The sequence below is a fragment of the Lepus europaeus genome, unplaced genomic scaffold (genome assembly GCF_033115175.1).
Source record: "Lepus europaeus isolate LE1 unplaced genomic scaffold, mLepTim1.pri SCAFFOLD_439, whole genome shotgun sequence".
NCBI lineage: Eukaryota > Metazoa > Chordata > Mammalia > Lagomorpha > Leporidae > Lepus > Lepus europaeus.
In genome coordinates, this window is record NW_026909315.1 from 29,309 (window position 1) to 52,302 (window position 22,994).

Here is a 22,994-nt window from a genome sequence, read left to right on the forward strand (position 1 = left end):
ATATTGGCTTCTACCCAGAATGCTGCTTTGGCACATACTTTGCTGCGTCCTATAGTATATTTTACATGAACACTCCAGAGCACATTAATTTAATCTCATTCAAATATGAAAATCATAGGTTGTTTCTTAGACTTTCCATTTAAATATACTCTTTCCACCAGGAAAAGAAAAGAACAGAGGCCCTCTAATGTATCCACTCCTAACTAACCAATGTTTCCTGTCTTCTGTTCAGCAGAAGTTCAGCAAAACCTGGTGAGTGATACTCATAGTGGCATTGTGCAAATTATTGCTGGAGATGCAAAGATCAATAAATAGCTTCATGCCTTTGAAGATCTTAGAACCTAATGATAGATTATGGGACCAACCTAATGGGACCAACACAAACAGATCACTGTGACGCTACAGAGGTTGGGAGTATTTAGTCCTGTCCAGTAGTTCAGTTTTGACTTCCCAGGGGATAAGTTGTCTCTGAGAGATGACCTAGGAGCTGAATCTTGAAGCACAACTAGAAATTACGCACCCAGATAAGCTGGCTGTCTGTGTGCAGGGACAATACACACAGAGACACAGGGGCAGGAAAGATCTGGAATAAACAGGAAGTTCCAAGCAGATTACTATTTGAGCACTCATGTTAAGGTGGAGAATATTTGGAGAAGAGGCAAGAGAGATAGAAAGGACCCTGGTCACAGGAACTCCACAGGCCATGCAAGAAAATGTGTACATTATGATGTCATAGGCATGCTGAGGAGCCAAGGAAAAGTTGTAAGGAAAGGAAAGCCACATTCACGTTCAGACTTTGCAAGTTAGCTAGATCACTGTCAACATGAGGAAGGATCAGGAAGAACATGACCCTACCAGTGACTGTGTTCACTCTTCTTTTATTGTGCTGACCTAAAGGCTAACATTCAACAAGTGTACTCAATTATCAAACATTTTGAAACTATTTTGGTGTTAGAGTAATGATTCTCAACCATGTGGTTCTGCTACTGCAAAGTGCTTTGGAAATTTGTGAGGGCATCTTTGACCAGATGATTGGCATGTAATAGACTATTTTTTTTTTTTGACAGGCAGAGTTAGAGAGAGACAGAGACAGAGAGAAAGTTCTTCCTTTTCCATTGGTTCACCCCCCAAATGGCCGCTACACCCGGCCGGCGCGCTGTGCCTATCCAAAGCCAGAAGCCAGGTGCACCAAGCACTTGGGCCATCCTCCACTGCCTTCCTGGGCCACAGCAGAGAGATGGACTGGAAAAGGAGCAACCGGGACTAGTACCCAGCGCCCTAACTGGGACTAGAACCTGGGGTGCCGGCGCCGCAGGTGGAGGATTAGCCTAGTGAGCCGTGGTGCCGACCTAGTAGACTATTTTGTAATGTATGTCACAGCCCAGTGTAAAGAGAATTCTCCCACATCTGACTCGACTTCTGACTATCCCTCCACACCGGCTATAATTCAAGAATACACTGATGCATAATCATACTGAAGGGTTTGCCAAGAAAACACTAATAATTTGGGGAGGAAAAATTAAATGTAACAAGTATATTTTCTCAAAATTATTGAATAATTAACTACGTATCTTATCTGCTCCTGGTGTTGTAGGCTTTCTAACCACATATTTAGTTTAAAATAGTGTTGATGCAGGAGAATTATCTCAAAATCCACAAATTAAAAATATATGACAAATTTAAAATATGTGAAAAGTCTTACATATACCTATTATTCAATTAGCATAAACATAGGGATCTTATTGAATTTCATTAACAAAGCTTGCTTTATAAATATTTTGTATCATTGCCTTTTAAAGTTTTTGAAGCACAATCCTACAAAGTCCATGCTGTGACAATTGTGTAATGATTTATTTACTTGGGAGTGGCCTCTTGTTTTTTTTAATTCTGCTACTTCACTGCCTCCTGTGAAAGCAGTTCTGTGACTGCTTTTTTCCAATTCATCTCAATTCCCTATTGCCTGTGGGGGATGTGCTGTCAGGGGCTTCTGAAGTACTGCAGAATGAATGCTCGCCTCAGCAAATTGCAGAACTGTGAGACAGGAAGATGTTCTCTGTGACATTTCAGCTCTATTCTGTCCAAAAACACAGGGAATTATTTTGACACTTATCTGTAAGGAACACTCATTTGTGAGAATATCCATGCTCATTCGTAAGAGTCACTCTTCAGCATTTCTTTCACTACATTTATGCTTTGTCTTGGCATGTTAGCCTTATTTTCACAAAGATTATTTCCTTCTTTTATAACTTACCATAAGTTTGATCTGTGACAACTTATAACTAGTTTTTATTATAGTATCCAACTAGACCCCTATTCTCATGTTCTGATTCTTGTACAAAATGGCTTCTGATTATGTCATTTTTCTCACACCCAATCTTATTAAAAATATAGGCAAGCATTTTTTCTGCAGTAGCACCAATTTGTTTTTTTTTTCTTAATAGAAAACTTTTATTTAATAAATATAAATTTCATAAATACAAATTTTGGATTATAGCAGTTCTTCCCCCCATTACCACCCTCCCACCCGCAAACCATCCCATCTCCTACTCCCTCACCCATCCCATTCTCCATTAAGATTCATTTTCAATTATCTTTATATACAGAAGATCAACTCTATACTGAGTAAACAGTTTGCACTCTCACAGATACACAAAGTATAAAGTACTGTTTGAGTAGTAGTTTTACCATTAATTCTCATAGTACAACACATTAAGGACAGAGGTCCTACATGGGGAGTAAGTGCACAGTGACTCCCGTTGTTGACAATTGACACTTATTTATGATGTCAGTGATCACCCAAGGCTTTTGTCATGAGCTGTGAGGCTATGAAAGCCTCTTGAGTTCACAAACTCCGACCTTATTTAGACGAGGCCATAGTCAAAGTGGAAGTTCTCTTCTCCCTTCAGAGAAAGGTGCCTCCTTCTGTGATGGCCCGTTCTTTCCACCGGGATCTCACTCACAGAGATCTTTCATTTCAGTCATTTTTTTGCCACAGTGTCTTGGCTTTCCATGCCTGAAATACTCTCATGGGCTTTTTAGCCAGATCCGAATGCCTTAAGGGCTGATTCTGAAGCCAGAGAGTAGCACCAACTTGTTAACAAATGGCAGGTGCCAGCATTGTGGTGTAGCAGGTAAAACCGCTGTCTATGACTTCAGCATTCCATATGGGTGCTGGTTGATGTCCTGGCCACTCCATTTCTGATCCAGCTCCCTGCTAATGTGCCTAGGAAAGTAGCAGAAGATGGTTCAAGTGCTTAGGCCCCTGCCACCCACATGGTAGACCCAGATGAAACTCTTGGCCTCTGGCTTCAGCCTGACACAGCCCTGGCCATTGCAATCATCTGGAGAGTGAACCAGCAGATGGAAGACCTCTCTCTCTGTCGCTCCCTCTCTTTTTTGAATAAATAAATAACTCTTAAAAAAAAACAGCTGCTCATCCCAAACCATAAGTCTGACCCTACCTCCTCATCTACGTTCCTTTGTATTTAAAAAAAAAAAAAAGAAAGAAAGAAAGAAAAAGAAAAAAGATGCATCTCCTATGAATGATAGGCAAGCATTTGATTCACTCATAAAAAAAGTCTCCTAGGGTAGTGACATGTAAGCTTCCTGTGTGTAGTGATACATATATCATTTTGCTGTAAATACTCTTCATAGATTTCTCCTTTAAAATATAGTTAGGGCAGTACACTGTATTTACTTCTTTTTCTGAAATGGTGTGTATGGATCAGCTATATATGAATTTCATGTGTGTATGGTAGAAGAGACATTGTGAAATATTTGCTATTAAAAGGAGCATTTTAAACCAATAGGCCTGAAAACCATAGGGCTGGGGTAAAATGCTAAAAATGACAGACCTATCCCTACACTCATGATTCCTCTTAGAGTGCATGGGTTTAGGTGCCAGCTCTGCTTGCAGTTCCAGTTTCCTCTTAATATGCACCCTGGGAGGCATCAGGGGTGGCTCAAGTAGTTGAGAGTCTGAAACTCATGTAAGAGACTTGGATTAAGTTTGCAGTTCCTGGCTCTGCCCCTAGGCCCAGCCCTGGCCTTTGTAGGCATTTGGGGAGTGGATCAGTGGCTGAGAGCTCCTCACTATAATATATATATACATATATATAGATAGATAGATTTTTATATATGTAGATTTATATATGTATAAAATTTTAAGTGTCTTGGAAAAAGAAATAACTAATTGTATTGTAGGAGATGAAAAATTAAATATAGAAGTAATATTCATCTCAGGCTCTAACAGGTAGGAGGGCCTGTGGTAAAAGAAAAGAAAGATAATTATGATATCCATTAAGATAAAGAATGGGGGCTGGTGCTGTGGTGTAGGGGGTAAAGCCACCACCTATAGTGCTGGCATCCCATATGGGTGCTGGTTCGAGACCTGGCTGCTCCACTTTCAATCCAGTTTTCTGCTATGGCCTAGGAAAGCAGTGGAAGATGGCCCGAGTCTTTGGGCCCCTGTACCCATGTGTGGAAGAAGCTCCTGGGTCCTGGTTTTGGATCGGCATAGCTCCAGCCATTGCGGCCAATTGGGGAGTGAACCAGCGCATGGAAGACCTCTCCCCCTCTCTCTCTGCCTCTCCTTCTCTGTCTGTGTAACTCTGACTTTCAAGCAAATAAATAAATCTTAAAAAAAAAAAAAAAGATGGAGAATGAAGATAACAGCCAGCCTTGGCAATTGCTGCTTTATATCTGAAATCTTATTACAGTAATCTCTAAAGAAATCACTAAAATTTAAGATTATTATCCCCGGGAGGCGGCAAGATGGCGGAATAGGAAGGGAGCACATTGATAGTTCAGCAAGACACACAGGTTAATAAAAGTGGAGATACTGCAGGGTCAAGGAAGAGTAGGGGATGAAACAGCATAGGAAACTCTTCCGGAACTAGTGATTCACAGTGGACCTGCGTGGAGAGCGTGGGAGCCCAAGTTCGGGACACCAGCGGCAGACTCAATGCACCAGCGCTGGAACGCGAGGTGAGCCGAACCTCCATAGCCCGAGATACCAGCAGGCAAGCGGAAAGAGGAGGCTAGAGGGAACGAGGCTTGAAACTCCGTGGGGAAAAGTTCACCAGGCTAACTAGAAGAGAGAGAAAAAAAATAAAAAAAGTGACTGATACGGACACAAGTTTCTCTCTCTCCGCTCACCTCTCAAAGGCGAGCAAGACAGAGCAGGCGCCATTTTGGACATACGTCATAAGCAGGGCGACCTCAGGTCTACACCGGCCCTGAGCCTAGCAGAAAAACCTGACTCTGGGGGGAGGGGTGAAATAACAGGAGATTAGCATCTAACTTGGCAACCCAGTGGGAGACTGCAGGAGAATTGGAGCCCACACTGAGGGCAGCAGAGATTCCCTGTGTGGTCCTTGGGAAAGAGCTTCCGATCTCTGGCTCCTGTGGGTATATCATTTGCCTGCTAACTACCTCCAATTACGTTCAGCTGTGCGGAATTACTTCCCTTTTAAGTCAAAAAAAGAAAGAGAGATTTACCACACCTAACCTGGGAGTGTAATCCTTGACACACCCTCAACCCTGAGGAACCAAACACAGCTCTCAGTCCACACTCATCTCAAGCCTCTAAGGCTCCACTGAAAGCAGACAGTCCACTTAATATAGAGCCATAGTGTAACAAGAAAAAAAACCACAGTGAAGAAACCAAATATCTCCAACATGCCAAACAACAAACGCAAAAACCAAGCTAACAAGAACAAGGAAGACACTATGACGCCCCCAAATGAAAAAGACACCCCAATTCAAGACTATGAAGATGATGAGATCAAAGAAATGCAAGAAGCAGATCTCAAAAAATTGATAAGAACATTAAGAAGTTCTCAAAAACAAATTCTTGAACTACAGAAATCCTTCATGGACAAGATAGAAAATCTCTCTCGTGAAAGTGAAATATTAAGGAGGAATCAAAATGAAATGAAACAACTAGTGGAACAAGAAACTCTGATAGTGACTAGAAATCATAATGAAATGAAGAGTTCAATAGATCAAATGACAAACACATTAGAGAGCCTTAAAAACAGAATGGGCGAAGCAGAAGAGAGAATATCAGACTTAGAAGACAGAGAACAGGAAAGGAAACAGGCAAACCAAAGAAAAGAAGAAGAAATTAGAAATCTAAAAAATATTGTCGGGAATCTACAGGATACCATTAAAAAACCCAACATTCGGGTTCTAGGAGTTCCTGAAGGCATGGAGAGGGAGAAAGGATTAGAAGGCATTTTCAGTGAGATACTAGCAGAAAATTTCCCAGGTTTGGAGAAGGACAGAGGCATCTTAGTACAGGAAGCTTATAGAACCCCTAATAAACATGACCAAAAGAGATCCTCACCACGACATGTTGTAATCAAACTCACCACAGTGAAACATAAAGAAAAGATCCTAAAAGGTGCAAGAGAGAAACGTCAGATCACTCTTAGAGGATCTCCAATTAGACTCACAGCAGACTTCTCATCAGAAACCCTACAAGCTAGAAGGGAATGGCGAGACATAGCCCAGGTACTAAGAGAGAAAAACTGCCAGCCCAGAATACTATATCCTGCAAAGCTCTCATTTGTGAATGAAGGTGAAATTAAGACTTTTCATAGCAAACAGAAACTGAAAGAATTTGTTGCCACTCATCCTGCCCTGCAAAAGATGCTTAAAGATGTCTTACACACAGAAACACAGAAACATGGTCACCACTATGAAAGAAGGTAAAGGAAGGAAACCTCACAGCAAAAGATCACAGGAAGCTCAATTTCTCTTTGACATAGAATTAAACTCTGATGCTCTGTTAAAGCAATGTGTTAATCTATTATGTTCTCTTGATGTCTGTTAAATTCTAATTGTTCAAAAACAGCTGAATTTTTATTAAGAGCTATGGGTTATTTAAATATGTGCTTTTTTCAAAAATTTGAATAATCACCTTGTAACAATGATCAAATTTGGTCTATGTTATGTCATGATTTTAAGAAATCTTATTTCAACCAGATATTTTGGAGACATGATAGTTATCTTAATGAGAAAGCCCCAGAGGCTTAAAGGGTTAAATACTTGTAAAATCCTACAGGTGCTTTCAAAAATACTGTGAAGTAAGCAAGTGCCTCTTGTTGGTTGATGAGTTTATAATTTTAAATTGTCAGCAAGCGATCTAGGACTTGCTCCCTCATTTCTCTATTCTAAGCCCAACTTGTTCTTTCATTTCTCTATTCTCTTCAAGGTAGGAAACTAACTCTATTATGAAGGAATCTGTAGGATGCACAATTTAATCTTTAGACCTTATAAAAGAGATGGCTAACATTTTTCTGCAATAGCATAGCCAAAATAAGAACTCAAATAATAATCTCATAGCTAGATTCACTTCGCCATCAGCGAAGTATACAGTAAGTAGAAAAAACCTCCCTTTCAGACCAAAGGGAAAGAAAGTTTTAAAGTGAGAATATAATTTTCCTCATGGGCATTGTCTACCTTAGAAAAACTACTACAGAACATGCCTGTGACTATAGACTTGTAGTTCAGGCCACCGAAGATTAGAGATGGGAAACGGGCACTCCCTTGACTTGCATCCTCTGGTCTGCTTTAACACAAACCAGGAGGAAAAGAAAGCTCGGCATCAGAAGCAATGGGTGGCAGGCCTATTAATGGCTGATCTGTACAGTGATCTGCCTTCAAGGAGACCCAACAGGCCAGTCCACTGCAGTGGCTTTCAATGTGGTAAGCCTGGGCTTCAGCAGAAGTCAGCTTGTGAAGAGCCCTGGCAGCTCTGCCAAGAGTTGGATCACTGGAAATGGACCTGCCCTGGAGTCGAAGGATGCCTAGGTCAGAGCCACAGATCTTATTGGCTCTAAGCTGAAAAGCCCTTCACTCAGCCCAGCTTCCAAAGTGACCACTGCAGCTGAGGGGATGGTCAAGTAGGGTCAGCAACATTGCAGGCAGAACTGTAAATTTCTTGTTAGAGATGCCACCTGCCTTTACCTGGCCAGCTCTCCTCCCAGGCCAGCCAAGTAATGAAAGTCAACAGAGTGCCTTCCCCTAGGAGGTTCACACCTCTCTTAGGATATACCCCATGTGAAGAGATAGATAGGTCTGGGCCTCTGAATTTACAAGGCCTAAAGCCCACCAGATTATTATCAAGCCCCTTCTATCAGGTTCTATTTGCCTCTCAATCAGAAAACTTAATTGTAGCTTAGACAGCACCTTTCTTAGCTCCTCTAATAATGACTCTGTCCTTTGTTCTAGGCCCTGTCTAGTGCACTTGGGCCTCATTCCTTTGTAATCATAACCTCTACTCTACCACCAATGGCTCACTCCCAACCTGTGTGTACTGATGGTCCTCTTCCCCACTTAATGCTGTATAATTGTTCAAACCTGGTAAATGCCACTCTTAGGATCATTGGTTACTATCCTCACTCTGTCTTTTATGACCTCGTCTAAATATGATCAGAGTCGGCAAACTTGGAAGGCTTCCATAGCCTTGGCAACTCATGACGACAGCCTAGGATGGTTACTGGCGCCATAAACTAGAGTGTCAATTTGTTGGGTCAACAACAGGAGCCACTGTGCACTTGCTCCTCATGTGGGATCTCTGTCCTTAATGTGCTGTCCATTGTGATTTAATGCTATAACTAGTACTCCAACAGTATGTTTCACTTTGTGTTTCTATGTGGGTGCAAACTGTTGAAATCTTTATACTAAATTGATCTTCTGTATATAAAGAGAATTGAAAATGAATCTTGATGCAAATGGAAGGGGAGAGGGAGCGGGAGAGGGGAGGGCTGCGGGTGGGAGGGAAGTTATGGGGGGGGGGAAGCCATTGTAATCCATAAGCTGTACACTGGAAATTTATATTCATTAAATAAAAGTTAAAAAAAAAAAAAAGATTATTATCCCCATAACTATTGGATCAACAAAAAAATAAATTATTGGTTCTGTATTGCGAGATAGCTAATCTGCTGGAGTTCTGAAGCAGGCTATCCTCAACAAAGGTCCATTTTCTTGTGTAAGCCATTCAGTCAAGGAACAACTAATCCTCATGTACCCCAGCACCAAACCCAAAGCCACATGGAAACCACAGAAGAGTCACAATTAACCCAAATTCCCCAAAATCCATATAGACCCAGACTAGAACCTTGACATTGACTTGATAGCTACACGTGAGACAGTTAGGCAGAGGGCATACCCCAGAACCAGGACATCGCCACGAGGTCCCAAATGAAGAGGTTCTTTCATGTGCCTCTGCTTTGCCTTACCTGGTGTTCTTTAGTCTTCTTGGCAAGAAGGCAGAGGAGGAGGGAAAGGGGAAAGGGAAGAAGAGACTAGCAAAGTGGGTAGGACAGTAGCATGGGGAAGCTGTATAAAATAGTGAATATTTTAAAGCTCCTCAGAGAAAGAAATTAAGAAAATAGGAAGTCATCCTTTGTCTCTAGAGATAGTGTTTCATTTCCCTTTCTTACCCATATGTGAAGGATAAAAGGAAAGTAAATGCTTACATCTATATTCAGTAAGTTCTGCTTGTGTGCAGTGTACTCAGTGAGGAGCATTTGCCCAAGAACCCAGCAGCTGTGTTGGGAGTGCTTTCTGTTTTAATTGCACTCTGTTGTGCTATAAACCCTTTCATTGTTTTCTCTCCCGTTGGAATATTTTAAACAACAACAGGATTTTCTAATTAACTCACTGGAGACTTATAAGGATATAATGGAGATAATTTGCTCTTATTTTGTCATTTGAAAGTAATTAAACTAAAGTTCTTTATTTGGGGCGCGATCAGGGCTTAAATTTTTGAGTTACATTTTTGTGTTTTACTGGTAAAAGTAAATTAAGAAATCAAATCTCTGCAAGTTAACTTGGGGGTAGCTTTAAAAGTTATCATTAGTAAAGCTAATTTATGGTCCATTTTTAAAAGTAAGATATATAAAGCAACTGAGAAATTTGCAGCTATTCAGTGAAGGAAAGCTATCTAAATATCTCTTTTCTACTCCCATTTTCCAGATACTTTAAGAAAGCCAGCTTTTTAAGAGTTTCACGGTTTGGTTAGCAAAGCACAGAAGGACAATTCAATACCAGCAATAACCATCTATTAAATTCTTTATATGTCTAACAATCATTTAAGTTTATCACTGAGTAAATGAGTTGGCTTAGAAAATGTTATTAAATGAACTTAAAATTAGTGGATTGAAACGACTTAGACAAATGTAAAATAGCACAGAAATCTACACTTTTAATATTCAGGTAAATTATTCAGGATATGGAATTCAAATTGAAGTTCCCTAACCAGTAAGTGAAGTATGAGATCTCCCTAAAATTCAACTCTATTCATAAGGAACCAATACAACTGAGAGTTTTGATTTATGAAATTTAGATAATTTAGATTAAATTCAAGTTTAACATAATAAAATTAGTTGAGTAGGACTATTGGAATATGAGTTGACATCAAAATGTTCATGGAAATGGAATTAAAATGTTTATTTTGATATAAAATATTTTAAATGCATGTGTAGTTATTTCATAATACACATTTTTCACAAATTTTGAAGATCCCCTCATACAAATGACACAATTAAATTTCTAAGAAAACAATCTCAGGCCAGCGCCGCGGCTCAATAGGCTAATCCTCCGCCTTGCGGCGCCGGCACACCGGGCTCTAGTCCCGGTTGGGGCGCTGGATTCTGTCGGGGCGCCGGATTCTGTCCCAGTTGCCCCTCTTCCAGGCCAGCTCTCTGCTGTGGCCAGGGAGTGCAGTGGAGGATGGCCCAAGTGCTTGGGCCCTGCACCCCATGGGAGACCAGGAGAAGCACTGGCTCCTGCCATCGGATCAGCGCGGTGCGCCGGCCGCAGCGCACCAACCGCAGCGGCCATTGGAGAGTGAACCAACGGCAAAAGGAAGACCTTTCTCTCTGTCTCTCTCTCTCACTGTCCACTCTGCCTGTCAAAAAATAAAAATAAATAAATAAATAAATAAAAATAAAAAAGACACCAGTGTCCCACACTGGAGTGCTTTGGGCTTGACCTCCAGCTCCAGCTCCTGACTCCAGCTTCTCTCCAGTTCAAACCCTGGGAGGCAGCAATGATGATGTAAATAACTGGGCTTCTGCCATCCACCTAGGAGACCTGGATTGAGTTCTGTCTCCTGACTTCAGCCTGACCCTGCCTTAGCCATTGGGGTCTTTTGTGGAGTGAACAGCAGGGATGGGAGATGGGTTCTCTCTCTCTCTCTCTCTCTCTCTCTCTCTCTTTCTTTCTCTCTCCCCCTCCCTCCCATTCTCTTTCCCTATCTCTTGTCCTCACTCCCTCTAGCTCTAGATCTCCCTCTCCATCTCAAATAGACAAATAAAAATTGAGGGGAAAGAATGAAATAGCATAGTATGGGGTGTTCTCAGTGGGTGGTACCCTGCTTAGCAATATCCATGTCACCTGGGAACTGCTGAGAAGTACCCTGGCCCTTGACCACACCTACTGAACCAGAAACTGGGAGTGGGGCCTGGCAATCTGTGTTTTAACAAGCCTTCCAGTAAATTCTGATGGGCCCTAAAGTTTGAGAACTGCTGGCATAGAGTTTTATTTTTCTGTGACTCAATTAAAGTGTCATACCCAGCACAATGCTACTATATCATTAGTTTCGAGAAAGGGTTTATTAAGGAATGTGTAAAATGGTCCAACATCTCTTGATTGCCTCCCGTGTAACAAGTATTGTTCTGTGTACTTTCACTCATTGAATCATCACAATAAGCTCTGTGAGGTGGATGTCCTTCCTGGTCGCTAAGGCATGGAGAAATTCGGTGATTTTCCTGAGGCCCCATGGCCAGTGGTAGGGAATAGGTAATTGCACTTGAAAACCCATGCACTTAACCAAATGACCTGAGAATGTGTGCATTCAGCCAATATGCCTCAAGAGAATTCTATATGATGAAGTGGAAAGTACCCCAAGCTTTGGAGTTAGACAAACCTGGGGTTGAATCCCAGCTCATTATATAATGAAATAAAATGAAACTTCAGTTGTCAAGATCAAAGAACACGAAAATTGTGTCTGAAACCTAATGTCAGTTTGTTACCTGATACATTGAAATATTTCCTTAAAATTCCTACTTTCTTAAAATAGTCGGCCTCAGGCTTACACAGACCATGAATATTACAGAAAAAATATGCTCCAAAATTATTGTTATAAACATGTATTTAAAAAGTAGAAAAATATAAGGACTCTACTGGGAATTTTTCCATATTCTTTTCCTACCAGCAATGATATGCTTTTATTTTATTGTTGCCAGGTGTTTCTATTCTGTAGTTCCCGTGTTGGGGGTTGGGGGGGGGGGACCTGTTCAACCTAAGAGCAAAGCACCAATTCTTCACAAAAATAATTTAGTTTTTTTATCAAAATATGGTCATGCACAAGAAGGGAGAAGATTCTTCATAGCCTCCTACTGTTCATCCTATTTGCATTTTGTCTAATGTATACAGCCACAGGAGTGAGCCTTTGAAAACAAATCATTTTGTTTCTGTACTTAAACCCTTCAACAGGGGTTTCTCATCGCACTTACCATTAGCCTTGTTGTAGCCTGCAGAGTCCTCCATGACAGCTTCACGTGCTGTCTCCCGTCTCTCGCCCTCTCTCATTCCTCCTCAGTCTCAATGGAGCCTTTGCTGCTCCTTCAAAAAAAAATCAAGAAGGTCTGGCCTCAGGCCCTTTGCATTTGCTTTTTCCACTTCCTCAGTAACTCTTCCCAGATGTTCACATGATTGGCTCCCTGACCTCCTTCTAGGTTCCACCTAAATATCACCCCCTCAGGGAGACCTTCCCTGAGCAGCATTAAAATAAAAATCTCACCCCCTGTTACCATCCACTGCCAGTCCAGGTTTTGTTTTTGTATTCATAGCACTTATCATTTGCCTTGTGGTATATGTTCATTTGTGCATTTTTAATAACTTGTATTCCCCATGGAAATGAAACCTCCCCTTAAATAAGTAAATATTAAAAGGGAGGGGGGAGGCCGGCACCGCGGCTCACTAGGCTAGTCCTCCGCCTTGCTACGCCGGCACACCAGGTTCTAGTCCCAGTCGGGGCGCCAGATTCTGTCCCGGTTGCCCCTCTTCCAGGCCAGCTCTCTGCTATGGTCTGGGAGTGCAGTGGAGGATGGCCCAAGTGCTTGGGCCCTACATCCCATGGGAGACCAGGAGAAGCAACTGGCTCCTGCCTTGGGATCAGCGCAGTGCGCCGGCCGCAGCACACCGGCCGCGGCGGCCATTGGAGGGTGAACCAGCGGCAAAGGAAGACCTTTCTGTCTCTGTCTCTCTCACTGTCCACTCTGCCTGTCAAAAAAAAAAAAAAAAAGAGAGAGAGAGAGAGAGAGACGGGGTAGAGGAGGCTGGCGCTGTGGCACTGCAGGTAAAGCCTCTGCATACAGTTCTGGCATCCCATATGGATGCTGGTTAGAGACCTGGCTGCTCTACATCCAGTCCAGCTCTCTGCTTTAGCCTGGGAGTTGGAGACCAGGAAGAAGCTCCTGGTTCCTGGCTTCGAATTGGTGCAGCTCCAGCCATGGCGGCCATCTGGGGAGTGAATCAGTGGATAGAAGACCTCTCTCTCTCTCTTTCTCTCTGCCTCTCTCTGCCTCTCTGTAACTCTGACTTTCAAATAAATAAATAAATATTAAAAAAAAAAAAAAAAAACTAACCTGCCTGAGAGTCCAGATTTTGTCTCAGGCTCTGCTATTTTTCTGACACCTGGAACATTGCCTGGCACTCTTATAGTTAGTTATTGTTAATTATTGTTAATTTTCACTAAGATTTTTTTCTTTGTTTTAATATACAGCATGCTGCAGAATAATCAGCTAAGACAGGTACCCACAGAAGCACTGCAGAACTTGCGAAGCCTGCAATCCCTGTAAGTATGTATATTGGAAATTACAAAATGCAGGATCATCTTGGGAAAGAGAATGGAAATAGCCAGTTGATCATTTTAATATGTTCCTTAGTTGAGGATCAGGCCTAAATAAATGATGAATGAGAGTCCTTTACAGCAATAATTCTTCACACCCTTATTAATATGTATGGGAAGGACTGGTGTTGGAGTTTGGATTTCAGGGTGGAGATCTGATTACTGCTTTTGAAGCCAAAAGCCTCTCATATGTGTTGGTATGTCAAGACAAAGCATCTGCTCCCAGAATCTTGTTCTACGTTTCCCTGTAACATCTTTGTTCCTGAACTGAAAGAAGAAAGAATGCTTTCCTTTTACCAAAAAAAAATATATATATATGTATATATATATATATATATCACAATCTAGACATCTTGGCATCTTCAGTTTCTTTTGTTTTCAGATGACCTGAGCTGTCTTGCAATCAACTTTTGCTGAGTCAAACACTGAAGTTTATTATTTTAAGTTCTGTATATACATTAGTGAACTTCAAGTCAGGAGACTGAGATCTGCCTGTGTGTCCTGAAGCCCTACTGCTCAGGGCTACAAACCCAGAGCTTCCCCTTTGCCACACACAGATACACTAACATAGCCCCAAACAATCCCATGGATATTTATATCCGTACCTTGCATTCACAACCACACCTGGACGCCACCTACAAGCACTTGCAGACATACAAATGCGCCCAGCAACAGCGCTGGTGTTCCCTACTCTAAGTTGGGGTCCTCTCTATCTGGACGTTCTCTCCCCTTAGGCTCCCCTGGCCCTCCCCACAACCTACCCCCCACCAACACACCCAATGACTTAAAACCTCTGAATAAATAAAACTGGTTATTACTCACAAAAGGAACATTCTCACCAGCTAGCTGCTTTGGAACTGGGGTTGTAAACCATTGTTTACTGTGATCACTTAACAACTCTTGGCTGTGACTGCTGGTCAGTCAATCTTCTCATGAGCATGTGTGAATGTTTACAGTACATGGCATGGTTTCCAATATACGTGTGTGCAATACGCATTCTCACTTAACTCACGCTGGAGATCTCCGTCTGTCAAACAAAACACCGGTGCCTGGTCTTGAGTGATGAGGGAGATAAATGCAGAAAAAAGGCAAATAAATACTGCAGATTCTGTTGAAATCGTTAGGAAGAATCCATCAGTTAACTTTTACTGTCGTTTGCTTAATACCTTTTACTGGGGTGACAGAAGAGAAGGAGGAACTTGAGATTTGGAGGTGATACTTTCATCCTTTGATCTTTTTTTTTCCTTTTAATGAAAGAAAATCTGTGCTTGGGATCATTTTGAGCTTTTTAGTCCCATCAAACAAAGTGACTTCCTGGGTTTTCACCAGCCTATAGATAAACAAGCCCACAAGGGCCCCTTTGTGGTATGGGATAGGTCAGCTGCATTTTCAGGAGCTCCCTAATGACAGTAGACAGTAGACAGTATCGCTCCCCCTTTGTTGCATGAGCCTTTACCTGAAGAGAGGAAGCAGCAGCCTCCAGTGAGTTGTGTCAGGGCCCCAGGATTTAGTGGCTGAATTGAAATTGAGATAATGGTGGTGGCCAATGGGAACTTTAAACAGCTGCAAGGCAGACAGTAGATAGAAGGATAAGAGTTTGTAACCAAAAGCCACTATCAGCTGAAAGAAGATCACAAACAGAACACAAACAGAAGTGGATGCTTTGAGAAAGAGAAAACCATGAATCTTTTGTTCATGCGAACTGGGTGGTGGCTCTCCGATAAAGGTGTTCAGATTTGGTTTCTTGCCGTCCAGATAGTTACTGTTCACCAGGTGTCTCTTGCATTTGGTTTCTGGTTCACACAAAGGATTACGTTTTGAAACCTTACAAAACTGTGTTCCCTGAGGAAAGGCCAAGGGTTGCCTTTCTGGTATGACACTTGCCACATCCAAACTACAGCATCCAGATAGAGACTTGGCCCCTGGTCACACTGGATTGTTATCAGCTGGGTTATGTAATGTCCATCGAGGTCTCTTTGCCCAGAGTGCAGACAGACCAAGGTGAGGTGTTGAATGCTGACAGTGTGTGCTGATGTGACACTTTTCCTCGCTGATTTTTGCAGCTTTGATCTAAGAATTGAGATTTGTCAGAAAGTATTATAGACATAGTTTTACCCACCAACCCTACAGACACTGTACTGTACCCACTGAAGGAACCTCCTGCCATAGTACACATCAGGCCAGTTCAGAGGTTTGGGACACAGGGAACCTTTTTAAAGTTTTATGTTGCTCTGTATTTTAGGTGTTTACTTGTGTTTCTCTTGCATCCTTGGAGCAGTTCCAAAAATAAAAACATAAGTTTTGAGTTTAATGGTTATTACAAACATACATTCCTTGCCCATTCTCCACTCATGTTCCAGACTGCACTTTAGCCTTTGCATGACTCCATATGAATAAGAGTGATGATAAGGATGCAACTCCTCTCATCCATGCTGCCAGCATTTAAGAGGCCTCTATTTGGTTGCTCATCTCTTCCTGAATGGAGTCAATCCTTAGATTGTCACTTAACCCCTTTTGTACCTAGTTCCTCCTTTTCCCACTCTTGCGTTCACTGTTTTCCTTGTGTTACACATTCACTCCCTGAAGCCCTTCCCACGTGCTTACCACTTCTTATTTGCCTGTCCTTGTAGCTTCTGCAGTGGGGCTTCTCAATAATGGCAGCACATAGGAATCACCTAAAGAGCTCCAAAGCCCAGGCTGCACTCAGAACAGTTAAAATCAGAATCTCTGAGGAGGGGACCCCTATGTCAACATTTTCTAACTGGCCTAATTGCATTAAGTGTTTCTTAACGTGATGAATAGAACTGGCCTCCTGCACCATTGACCCCCAGATGATCTACAAACTATTTTCCTGAACTCTTTTCAAACCTGCATAGTAACAAAACCCATACTTTGCATTCCTATATGAGCTATTAATGTAAGTAGAATGTAAAAGTGTGCCATTGCTTTGTTTTAAATTGAAACCAGCACACATCTGCCTATCAACACCATTGATAATCTAGGGAAGATAAAGCTGAGGCCACATGTGATGTGGTCTACAAAACCTTGCATCTCTACTTAAATTTTTTTATGAGAACTTTATTTTTTCAAAGATTTGTTTATTTATTTGAAAGGCTGAGTTACAGAGAGGCAGAGAGGGAGAGAGAGAGAGGTCTTACGTCCGATGCTTCACTCCCCAGTTGGCCACAATGGCCATATGCCGATCCGGAGCCAGGAGCTTCTTCCTGGTCTCCCACATGGGTGCAGTGGCCCAAGGACTTGGGCCATCTTCTACTGCTTTTCCAGGCCATAGCAGAGAGCTGGGTTGGAAGTGGAGCAGCCGGGACTCGAACCACTGTCCATATGGGATGCTGGCACTGCAGGCGGCAGCTTTACCTGCTATACCACAGCCGGCTCCTACTTAGTCTTACTTGATAAGGAATCTTTACTTGACAAAACCCTAGGTGATTTGTATGCAAAATACTTTTTGAGAAATTAAGATTTTATTGTTCTATTACAAATCTATAAATCCTAAATCTACAAATCCTAAATGGTTGATAACCACTGAAATACATTATCTGCATTCTTATTCTTTGCTCCACCCAAATAGATGTGGTTTCATTGAATAAAATTTAATAAACTTGATATTAAAATTGTTAACATTGCTGAGATAAAGAAAGAAGCAGTAATCAAGTTTCAAGGGATATAATTTTTCATCTATTCCACATATATAAAAGATTTTTTTTTCATAATGAAAACACATAAGTGCATTTGTATCTTTTTTTTTTTTTTTTTTTTTTGACAGGCAGAGTGGATAGTAAGAGAGAGAGACAGAGAGAGAAAGGTCTTCCTTTTTGCCATTGGGGCCGGCACGTTGCAGCTGGCACATCGCGCTGATCTGAAGCCAGGAGCCAGGTGCTTCTCCTGGTCTCCCATGCGGGTGCAGGGCCCAAGAACTTGAGCCATCCTCCACTGCACTCCCAGGCCACTCCAGAGAGCTGGCCTGGAAGAGGGGCAACCGGGACAGAATCTGGTGCCCCGACCAGGACTAGAACCCAGTGTGCTGGCACCGCTAGGCGGAGGATTAGCCTATTTAGCCGCGGCGCCGGCCCTTGTATCCTTTTAACTCTCCTGATGCTTATGAATTCTTCAGCTGAAGAATAAGAGCCCAGGCCCATGTCGCTGAGGCTGCCACTGTACAATATTTGCATTTGGCTTCTGACACACCAATGACTTCTCAGACACAAATTGGACTTTTAATAATGTAATCAAAGGTAACCTAATTTCCTTTTTGTTTTTGGAAAAGAATAGAAAATGAAATCAGAATTCACAGTAAGTTGTATTTTACCAAGAAACTTTTGACATTATAGATATCTGAGAAATAGGGCCAGATTATATTGATTTGATGGAAACTCAAAACTTAACCCTCTGTATCCTCACAATTTTGTATTAATAGGTAAGAAATCAATCTATGAAAAACCATTGCTACTCACAAAGAGAATTATATATTCGTACTATCCAACCACCAAAGTATGAATATTATTTAATACATGTTCATTTTCATTCCAGGTCTCACTAGCAAAGGCAATTTTGCAATGTGCACAATCACAAAGATAATGGGTTAGTAAATAGGAAAGGAAAGAGAATTAAACATATCTTCATTATTGTCTCTGTTCTATTAGCAAATATTCATATTCAAAATCATATTTTTGAAGACTATGTTTGAAAACCCAAGAAGAATTTATAATTCCAACCTGAAACATGATCTGACCACGTATCTTATTGTGAAAATAACCTCAGAGCTACACATTTCACTCTAGAGACTCTGAAATGTCAATAACTTCACAAGAGACTGCATAATAGATGTTTGCTAATAATAGACCAAAAAAGGGGAAAAAGGAGTAAGCAAAACGAATGAGTTAAGACAAGGAGGTGGGGCTCACAATGCTGAGACGTAAGGCAAACCTAGAAATAGGCACCAGTTTTCTCTATTAACATTTGGGATCCTATTGGATTTCAGAGCCAGGACACAGAAGGGAAAGGAAGTAACAGAAGACAAGGAAATGTAAGCAGACAAAAGGAAAAGGAAGATGAGATAACCAAGAGGATAAGATTAAAGGATCAAAGGGTTAAAAAAAAGTGTTTTTAGTGTTGATGACTAAAAAGGAAAAGCCTGGTATTATTAAGGCAGAAGATCAGTGACATTTGGGTAGCCAGGTAGTAGGGAATGCTCATGGACATGAGGCCCAGAAACACTGTGGAAAATATCTGGAAACCTGGGATACCAACTGGGATAGAGATGTCAGAAAAAAGTTTGAGAAAAGGTGAATGGAGATCCTTGAATATCAGAGTGAGAAATTTGGGTTTGAAAGGAATGATATGCAGAATTGTAGATTCTCAACAGGGGACTCACATCGAGTACAATTTTAGGGAGATTAATCTGGCAGCTGCCTACAGGATTCATTAAAGAGATAAGAGATCAAAGGCAAAAAGACCAGCTCAGAGGCTGTTGCAGTAACACAGGTGTGAAGAGATAAGAGACTTAACTAGACAGTGGAAATGGAGAGTCTCAGAGATGAAGATAAATGGAGAGAACTTGGTGAATGATTGGCTGGAAGACACTGGAAGGTTCAAAAATGACTCTAGATTTCAAACCCCAGTGGTTCCTTGGAGACTAATGGTGCCTCTAACAAAAAGAAAGTCTTTGTTTTCTATGGAGAAAAATAAAACCAAACAAGTTACATCTCATATTACTCTGGTGTAGATCATCTCCTTGTTGGAAAATTCACAGTGGCAGTGATCTCTGACCAACTTAATGTAATTTGATCTTAAAATATATTCTTGCCCTCCTCAATGATGCCAGAGAGATGAAGGCTGAGTTCCTTTAAATACTTTTCATCCAGTTCCTAGTCTCTGAATTATTACACTTCAGTGAACCTGCTGGAGACTGTGCCTCCCCAAACTGTAGAGATGCCAAAAATAATAATAATAATAATTGTTACCTTTTCAGAGGTAAAGCTAAAACAATGATTTTCTTTCTGGCAACCACAATAAGTTTACAATTAAATAGATGGAGAAGAGAAAGACAAGCAGAAATTTCCCTGTTAAGCAATCATGATGTTTAATTATTTGCCCTAGAGTATAACAATTTCCCATCTTTATGGGAAATTCATTAAAAGGTGGCACATTTTGGTCCACAAATATTTATAAACAGCAACCACTCTGACAATACTGTGAATCACAGAAACCAATATGAATTCAAATTTATGAGTTCATATAGATAAAAATTTATCTTAAAAGTATTATTACAGTGATCTTTTGAGAAATTCAACTCCAATAACCAACTGGTTCCAGGCAATAAAATTTCAAAGTAGTCAAATAATACCATAACAGAGAATATGTGTACTTTATTGAATTATATTATAAACAGACTTGGAACTACATGATTTTCATTTTATTGAAAATGTTTAACTATAATTGAGAATGCTTTCATGTCTCCAAATTTATAAATGAACTAAATCACTGTGTTCCTCCAGCTATTCATGAATTGTTCAAAATGGTCTCACAAAATGTACAAATATGTGGAAGATGTGAGAGAGTTGTTCATATCCTTAAAACTTAAGAAGGAAAAATGCTTATCCAAATACAGAATAGCAATGCTAGTCATGAAAACCTCATTCCTGATAATTCTGTTTAGTATAAGAATCCCTGTAAACCGTATTGTGCAACTGCAACGTTCTTTACACTTTTAGCTGTTTTTCCCTCTTAGTCATCCATGTTAATAATTGACATTATTATAGTCATCTCAGATATGGAATTAGCCAAGATCAATGGCTTATCTTTTGACTAACGCTTTCTTCCTTGTAGTTAATGGCTCATCAAAGGCATTCTCAAACAAAGATACAAGTTTATGTGATACATTGGCAATGTATCATATGCAAGACATATAAAGGACCATTTTTTGATATAACAATAGCAAGAGTGATCTCATAGGTTCTCTAATCCCTACAGTAATGCCATTTATAAATTAAAGTTTCCTTTCAGGAGTGTGAAACAGATTGACAAATTGTTTCTCTTAAAAGAGGATATTTTAAGAGTTAACCCTTTGTACTTAAAAAAATTAGGAGAAAATGAACTTTTTTTGGTTTTTGGCCATTGCCTATACATAAAAGATTAATTTTTTGCCTGTTACCTCCCAGCTCTTTGCCACATAGACTGTGTTGACATTACTGGATTACATTCACAGTGAACATGCAGTTCTGTTTTATTTTTACTTTACATAATGCTGGGTAGCATTCATTCTTGATCTTGCATGGTCTGCCCAGACCAAAAGTCTCAATCACCATAACTTTCTTATCTCCCTCTCTGGCCACACCTGGTGAGTCACCAAGTGCTTTTGAACCCTCTTATTTCATATCTCATGTTAGGCTCTTCCCCTCCATTTCCACTTTTGGAGGCATTCATATTTCTTACTCTAATGACTACAGTTATCTCTTACTTTCCCCCTAATCCTTCCAACACCCTGTTATCAGAGTGATCCTTCTATGGAACATCTATTATAAGTGTGTACAGTCAGGAGTCAGTACGTCACCCTCCTTCCAGAGGAACAGGTTTACATAGACATTAAAGATTGCTTGATTAGGGTAGGACATTTCTCATAGGCGCATAGCTCAGTAGCCATCAATGAATGAAATTATCCAGACTTCAAGTATTTCCTTTGATATTCAACATGATGGAAGTCTATGATGTTTTTGACCATGTCCCATTGATAGGAAAAGCAACTCAAAGACCAAGAGAGACAGTCAACCAGCCAACCAGCTTGGACAGCAGAATCTCGAATAACTGACAAGTTTGCTAACCTCAACTCTTCCCTCCAGAGAACTTAGTTCAACATAATAAGCCTTGAAATTGCGATTAAAAAATTTATTATAGATTGTATTTGAACGTTACTTAGAGATACCATTGCAGAGACTCACAGTTAACAAGAATTGTGCCCCAGAGAGATGACATCATGAGACTCGTTGGCCATTTTAGTCCTTTTGTTGACCTGACACAAAAGATGTTTGCACCCTCTTTTCTCTGTGATGGAAGTTTTGCTTTACCACTTATTAAAACCTACAGCAAACCTACTGAACATAGATTAAAGGATGTTTGGAGTGTAGAGAACCAGCAGTTCTGCAAGTCCCTATGACAAAAAAAAAAAAAAAAAAAGGCAGTCTAGAGAGAAAGATGTAATTACAAATGGTTGAGAAGCTATAGGAAGAATAACAACAAAAAAAACTTTAAAGTAAAAGAAAAAATACCTCTCCCTGAATGTGAAATTTTTCCTCAAATAGTAAAACCAACCATTTGTAGAATACCTTACTGTTTACAAAATTCATCCACACAGATTTTCTCTGTTCATTTCCACAATAATTCTGTAACATATTGTGACTCTGCTATATAAATGTGAAAGTTGACCCTCAGAGACATGAATCAATATATCCCAAAATCTCGAAACTAGTAATTGGCAGAGTCTTGACTTAAATTTGTATGCCCAATATGTACGTGATTTTAGATGATCTAGAAAGTTGGGTAAAATTTTTTTTCTGTATGATTTTACTATAAACTGTAAGTATTACAAGGAACATAATGATCACATTTCAGATTGTATTCCAAGATCATAATTAAGAGGTGTTATTTGTCTGAATTGTGGGAAAGCCCATTCCTATTGTTAATGTGTTTTATTTTGCCATGCGTGACTTGCTATGCAAGTTCTGTGTGCTGCTTCCATCACATTGTTGATGATTGTTTAAATGCCAAGACCATTGTTGGGAACATTCTCTGAGAATGTGCCATCTGTCACATATCAATACTGCTTTGCAAGAATGAAGATGTTATATTCAACAATGTATCAGGAACAGAATTTGTTGCCCTATTGTTTTGTGAGTGGGTGTACACACACACACACACACATAAAAATAATATTAAAGATTTCAAAATAAGGGTGACTTCTCTTAAGTATTTTTGTATTGAGGAATGGAACAATTTATATTTCTTGGAACTGAAATCCACTGACAATCTAGCACTCATTATGTATTTATTTATT

The 22,994-nt window shown here is 40.5% G+C and overlaps 1 protein-coding gene across 1 annotated transcript in view; it reads left to right on the plus strand.

Moving 5' to 3' along the window:
* Positions 1-22,994, plus strand: part of LOC133755402 (leucine-rich repeat-containing G-protein coupled receptor 5-like) — a 68,621-nt gene that overhangs the window by 22,335 nt on the left and 23,292 nt on the right. The window contains exon 3 of the mRNA XM_062185512.1: positions 13,802-13,873. Within this exon, the coding sequence (XP_062041496.1) occupies positions 13,802-13,873 (72 nt within the window). The remainder of the gene's footprint in view (positions 1-13,801; positions 13,874-22,994) is intronic.